Here is a 7,862-nt window from a genome sequence, read left to right as displayed (position 1 = left end):
ATATACAATCATAATTCATAATAAATAAGAAAAAAACAGTAATATAAAAAATAATACAAAAAGGTCACATTTTTTATTGTGAGCATTTATGGTAATATGTATTTTAATTTGATATTTCATTTTGGCAATTATTTTATTACATTTTAAAAGTTATTAAGTATACTTTTTTACGGTTTCCTTCTAAGAACAATTATGGATTTATAATAAACGAAATTAAAATTTAATTTAATATGTATTTATTCATAGTTTATATTATGGCTTGTAAAAATAACTTTGTTGACTTTTAAAAACATTATTCTCTCTCTATAATTTTAATTTTAAATTTATATCAGATCATCAGAACTTTATTCATAGTTTAACAATTGTCATTTGATACGATGATTGTTGTTATATTTAAGTATAAATAAATAATAAATAATAAATAAAATATCAATCATGTCTGCAGTGGTTCAGTATAATCTGTCTAGTTTTGTAATATTTACTATAACAATAATGTATGCAGTTTATTTTAGAAAGGTTGTATTTTACATTACATTTATTTTAGTTGAATAATTTTTTTTCAGGAAGGTATCAGACAAACCGTGGTATGTCATTGGTATGAGTAAGATATTATGTATGTATTCATAAACCAAAAAAAATAAATATAACGGTCGTGTCCATTTGCTTGTATAGGTAGTATTAGTTTGTCCGTTGTCAACAGTCGACGTTATATAATTTTGATAAAAATGGAAAATTTGAGGTAAGACAATTATTAATACAATATTATATATTATATTATACTGTTTAATGTAATAAAATATATTGGTACTTAAGTGTTTTGATATCTGTTACGAAATTATGATAATAATATGACGTACTTACCTACACATTTTAACATGAATGGTGGACGTGGTGGAATGGTATAAAAAAGGACGTCATTCGGTGATAGAACCCGACAAAAATAATCAATTTAAAAAATAAATTATTTCAATAGCTGACCTTTACTTTCGTTACCTATCCTTTCTAACCCACCGTCACTCATCACACAATAATCACTACTATTATTCACCTAAACGTTTCAAATGTATTACCTATATAAGACATGAGTATAAATAAATCGTACTACACATACATCTTTATTCGTGTGAAAATGCTATATTAGTATATTACGGTAATACTATTACCTATGTACTCTACTACAAAACTATAATAATGATCACATACTATTATAATACGTGTCCATTATCATTTAGAATTAAATGTTTGAATGGGTAGCTCAATTATGTTAACAACATTTTTAAGTTAGCTGTTTATTATGTACACTTAAGTTACACAGTTTTACACTAAAAGTTAAATTTTAGAGTATTTTTCATCTTAACAAAATTTTTATTTTTTGAATCCAAAGTTCAATTTTTTTAATACCTATATGCTTGTGTTAACACAATTAAACAATAATAAAACGCTATATAATAACAAGCCGTTACAAAATTCCATACGTCATAATGGATGTTGACACTTTTTCACCATAATTCTAGATATTAACCGTAGCCTTATACTTATTTTAGCTATCAATGTTTTTATCAACATTTTTGAATGATATTATTTATTAAACTTAAGTATATATTATGTATGTGTAAAGTGTTCTGTAAGCCAAACGATATTAATTTATTGTATTTTATAAAAGTTAATAAGCTGAATATTATATTATAAATACTCATTATATGTTTAATCGATATATTATATAAACGTGGTATAATACTGGTTTTTAATTTTTCAGAAATTTTGTAATCTTACAATTTCATGATGGTTTAGAAATAGTTAATAAAAACTGGATAATTGATGAGAACAATTACTTTTATCCTGTGGGAGTTAAAAACAAAAACGATTACTTCAAATTATTAAACACTATGGTTCGCCCAGGATATCACAATGATAAATATAATTGGGTACCGCATTATACATTCAAAATATATGGTTCTGATGGTAAATATTTTAAAAATTTCTAAATAAAAAATGAATTAATAAATAATAAACAAATTATACTTAGATTCTAATTGAATTAAAATATTCTTTTTAGCACATAATATGTTTATGAGGTATGATTTTAAATAACTATTTTTGACTAAAAGTAGCAACTGTTATAATTTATACCTATATTAATATAGCTTACTAAAAAACAAATAATAAGATGGAAAATATATTTTCAAGTAGGTATAATACATAAATATTTACTGTAAATATTTTGAATTGATTTTTTTTTTCATCAAATATTTAAACAATCGTGTAAGTAGCACAATAATAAGTTTAGGTAAACTGATACAATAATAGAAAATACAATATGTACCTATTAGGACACTGTTATAGGATACATTGTGTAAGATAAGTTTATTACATTTAGATTTAATTATTTTACATATTACCTATTCTAATTAATATAATCATTTTTTCGTATCCAAATATTATTTTTATTAAAAGTAAACAGTATTTGATAAAATGTTTTAAAATAGTATAGCTTTTGTATTTTCATTCTACAGATGTGTTTGATAGAGCAATGAGTAAATTAGCACTGGTAAAACATTATAACAATGTCATTTATGGGGCTGATTCTAAGAAATCATGTAAATGTAATGGATGTGTCAACAAATACTACCCTCCACCGACTCCACCAGAAGAAATAAATTCACACATTTTCGAAAATAAAAAGAATAACAGTGTGCCTAAATCCAGGCTTTTGAAATTTCTTACGCCTCTACCGTGTTTTATGAAGCAAAAACCGACCACCGTTCCATTTCCATTTCATAGCAGCATTACTACTAACGTCGACACTAAAGAACTTTCGGCTGATAACTTAAACAAAAATGTACCAACCACTTCCACTCAAAATTTGACTACAACGATTAACCGTAATAAATATATTTTGTATTTATTTATTTATGTATAATATAGACTATATGTACCTATATATTTTAGATTATCCTAAAAAAGATACTCCAGTATCCAAGCTTTCAACACGTATTACTCCTTCCTATGGGTCAACGAAATTTAAACCATTTACTGCTAAATTTCCGCCGAAAAGCACTACCAGTACCAGAAATATTTCTGGTGGTACCATCAAAGACAATAAGCCAGGTTTTTCCACTCAAAGCACGACGTCTCCGAGTAATTTTATTTCTTTTAGTTGTACCTATAGATATAAATGTACAAAGTTAATTAACACACGACGTAATGTATTACTATACTACGCATCAATGATATTATTTACTGAATTCAATAGCTCAGACATTTTTTAAGAATGTATTAAAAATGTTGTTTGGGTTAAAAACATATTTGGGTTAACTTCAACAGTTAATTGAAGTGCTTTATTTGAGGTGGGTATCGAGTATAATACTATATAATAAAATATATATAATATTATAACTCTTACTAACTTATGTATGTTGATTTTTTTTTAACAAATACTCATATTAAATTTACTACGATGTGCGATTATATGGCCATATGAGCACGTTTTTATTACCTATAAGTATTTTCGGTATTTCAGCGATAAAAACCAAGTATTCTGTATTGTTTTTAATTTTAAATTCTCAAACGATACCTACAGAATAAATATAGCAAATGATTATTAACAAATATTTTGAAAATCAATGATCAAACCAAAGTTAAGTCCATAAACTCTATAATTACCAACTATTATTTTTTACATATTTAAAAAATATCATAATATGTTCATAACTTCTAATATTAAATTATTTATTAATTATTGTTTATAATTAATCATATTAAATTTAATGAGGATTTTGTGTTATGATTATAATTTTTTTTATTATTAAATTGAAAGTTTTAACGGTATTATAAACTTGAAATAAATATAAAAAAAATTACGAACTCACTGATTTTTGAAGTAAGTGCATGAGTTTATACATTTGAGGGTTAATTAAATACATGAAAGTGTATACACGTAAAATAGGAAGTTCTAGCTTCTAAAGTTGCGTCATTTAATTTTTTTTAATATGCATGGCTTATAGAGCAAGCCACTATTAATTATTCAGGACAATTAATTTATAAAGTGGGCCAAATTACTATAATATTCGATTTTAAATACGAAAATGTATACCCTGCGTGGTTTAAATGACGTCACTAATATCATTGTTATTTACGTAAAAAGGCGAAACTCACAAGCCTATCATATTATAGAATGTAGATATACGCCAATAACCGGCGAGGTACCTACTTATTTTGTATTTATATAAAATATATAGTCAACTAATACCTAATCATAGTATAAATAATTTAACTAATTTTTTAAAATAATATATGACATTATCTGTTAACTATATAGAGAATAATTTAATCCCACAGCTGGCTATGTCGGTACCAACACTAGATGTGTCCGATCGAACCAATATTCTTTGTAAGTACTTTTAAGTTGCAATTATTTTTTTTCATATATAAATATATAAACATATATGTATATAATAGCCCATCTGCTGAATAAAAAACGAAAACGGTTTAAAGAAAGTAAAATTATAAGAAATGATTTAGTTTTGTTTAAAAAAATAGCCAGGTAAAATGCTAAATAGGTACTCTTTCTGAAATTCTTATACCTTGTGTAGTCGTGTAATAAAACCTTTAAATTACGTTTTTAATATATTAAACTTTTATTTTAAACGTTTTATAATATTTTTATAATAATAAATATACATCAAAAAGGGAGAAAGTAAAGACTCACTAGTCTACTGGAGATGCAAGGCACTTTTTCTATATGAAAAAAAATGCTTCGTTCAACTTCAAAGGAAATTTATTAGAACAAATTGGTTTTATAATTGATACTTTTTAGGGGACATAATTGAAATTCTTAGTACTTTTAAAAATAACTTTACCGTACAGCATAGCGGTTAGCTATTTAAAAAAGAAAATATAATTCAGTTTTTTATAGTTGCCCTAAAAGTCATCATAAACTAAAATAATAATTAAAATATAGCGGTTATTACCTATAAAAAAAAAAAATAATTCGGGCTTTTATAGTTGCCCCAAAAGTCATCATAAACTAAAATATATATATTATATATATATGTATATATAGTTATGAAAATTAAAATATCATCACGGTAAAAACAGCCGAGGGGATTAGCAAACTTTATAAGGGGAGGGAACCAGCAAGTGTAGTGATCAGGGTGAAGTGAAGCCACCTAGTTATATCATAACTATTGCTTGTATTAATCAGACACCGTAAAGAGGTGTGAATAGATTCAAAAGGTTCATGGTATAAATAGTTTAAAATTAGACAAAATATTTTTAAAATTACATTGTAAAATTAACCATATAGTTAAAAACTAAAAATTATAAGTTTTAAATTGTACAACAAAATATCTTATCTCATTAAACAAAATATTGTTTTATTTTGTGTAATTGTTCAATTTCATCAAAACTTAAATTTTAAACACGCATAAAAATAAATTGTACACTGTAGTAATGTATTTTTGGTAGCTTTGAATTTTTATTTAAATCAATATGAGGAATCTTGCACTAAATTTCCAAACTTTTTGATTTAGAAAAAAAAGCTATACATGTTAATAAAATAAGTCAAGACAATAATATAAAAATATTTTATGAAAATGTTAAGTACATTATTATACTTACATCGTTACAAACTTAATCCAATTTTCTACCAGAAATTGCCCAAAATTATGAAAAACGAACCAATTTTTTTGTTTGTTGTTTTAAAAGTTCAAAAGTTTAACGCACAATTTTAAAATCAATATACTACGTTTAGAATCTAAAATTAATAAAATATATTTTAGACACAATTAAACATGTTAAGATGAATAAGAATTCAATTATTTCATTCGAAATATTTTAACATTTTAATATAGATAAATATCTTAAGTTAAAATTTATTTGTAGTTATTATGGTCAATAGTCAACATGATATATTGCTTAGTATTGTTTTTATAATATTATAGTACTAATTACGTAATATTTTTGTGTGTTTACAAGCCTACATTTAATTTCTATTATTTCTTACAGTTAAAAAAATAGTCAGTTTTGAACAAATCATAACGGACATTAATTTAAAAATTACAAGATCATTGGCTAATCAAGAAAAAATTTTCAATTTAATAGAAGAACTAAACCAAAAAACGTTAGCAGAAAAATATGTAAACAATAAGGTGACGGCAGAATTTGAAGACAATTTTACTTCGAACTTTCCTTTAAAAACATTTGACGATGTACTTGAATTGGAAAAATTATTGATTGAAAAACAAAATTATAAATTTTTGGTAATCAAAACTGTATAATACGTATAATATATTTTTTTCAATAATAGCTATATACCATTGAATGGTATAGATGTTTATTATTATCCTTACTATAGACTATAACTATTTAGCAAACTTATAATATAATTAGATAATTTTAAGCGTTTTATTAATTTAATAATAATGACTATTATCCATCTAATGATTAATGATTACAATATAAATACTGTAATATATCCCATTTAAATATGCTAAGCTTGCATAGTATTGTAATATTTTACTGTCTATAACTTTTATTATAATTCACTTGAGTTACATCTTACATATTATGTAACATATATTGTTATTACGATGGTTATGATAAGTATTTAATTTTTATTAGTAATAATTTATCACAATTTAACCCGACCATATAATGTGCACAGTTTAATTTATAGATAGATATAGTACGATATTACGAGTACAATTTAATGAAAGAATCGTAAACAATTAAATCATTTAAATCCGGACTTATAAATTACAATATATTAATTCATTTATAAGATTTTAGAAGCAATAAATTCACAAACACGCTGCCTTGATAATATGATATTTGTATTCACTATATTTTGATATTGTTTCAGAAAACCAAACTCTTATCATACTCTGGTGCTGACTTAAAATCGTTAACAATAAATATCTTGACGAGATTGTTTACAAATAACGTAGCAGCCAAAATAATGCTCTCGAGTTCTAACATTAAACGTTCTCCAACACTGGATGGCATGTTTAAAATCAAACTTCAAAACAAAATAATATACAAACTCGTTATAGGTACCTATTTTTTAAAATAATATTTTATACCAGTCACTATTTTTATCGTTTTATAATAAGACAAACCATTTTTCTATAATAAAATGGTTTACAATTAGACTTAAGTATACATATAACGTCGTGTTAATTTTTTAGTCTGTATTTCTAATCGTTATTTTTTAATAAGCATGATATACCGCCGTCAAACGAAATCATTTGAAATAGATTTTTAAGTTGATATTTAATTACAAAATAACAAATATAGTTAGGTAACATTTTATAAAACCTGGATCTAGTGGATTTTAATTAGTTTTATACTTCGACATTAATATAGTTACTAAAAATAACTAAAATACTTTTAATTTCAAATAAATGAATAATTAATGTCTTCTACATGACGGGGTAAAATTAAGATGTTATAATGTTAATTACAGGTATAAGACTTACGTGCTTCAATAAAGAACTTGTAAACTATTTTATTTTATTAAGATTTTTATGGAGAAATATTTAAATGTACCTAATAGTAACGATTGTAGTATGTTTACGCATAATTAAAATTAAATTTGTTTTTTAGAAGTCTTAATGCAAACATTCAAATGTACCGAAGAGCAGATTAAAGTACCAATTCGTAGCTGGTTAAAACAAGCCAAAGAAAAAAACAATGAAGTTAAACATAGCAAAAATAGAAAGCAATGAATTTATGATAAATTTATAAAAATTTATCAAATCATTCAAATGTTATAACAAAATAACGATGAAAGTGGTTTTTTAAAAAAAATTTAAGGCAACATTTATAAAATTATAATTTAAACTTATCTCTTATAAATACGA

The 7,862-nt window shown here is 24.0% G+C and overlaps 1 protein-coding gene across 1 annotated transcript; it reads left to right on the top strand.

Annotated features, from left to right (window-relative positions):
• The first annotated feature begins 348 nt into the window (after nucleotides 1–348).
• On the top strand, nucleotides 349–7,862 carry LOC114119171 (uncharacterized). The gene is made up of 10 exons (XM_027980660.2): nucleotides 349–494; nucleotides 564–613; nucleotides 673–739; nucleotides 1,757–1,962; nucleotides 2,514–2,882; nucleotides 2,950–3,138; nucleotides 4,319–4,390; nucleotides 6,007–6,260; nucleotides 6,863–7,052; nucleotides 7,606–7,862. Exons 1-10 carry the CDS (start codon nucleotides 436–438, stop codon nucleotides 7,725–7,727), a joined length of 1,578 nt encoding a protein of 525 aa, XP_027836461.2. The 5' UTR covers nucleotides 349–435; the 3' UTR covers nucleotides 7,728–7,862.

The sequence above is a fragment of the Aphis gossypii genome, chromosome X, assembly GCF_020184175.1.
Source record: "Aphis gossypii isolate Hap1 chromosome X, ASM2018417v2, whole genome shotgun sequence".
In the NCBI taxonomy this organism is placed as follows: Eukaryota; Metazoa; Arthropoda; class Insecta; order Hemiptera; family Aphididae; genus Aphis; species Aphis gossypii.
This window is presented reverse-complemented; position numbering and strand designations above follow the sequence as displayed.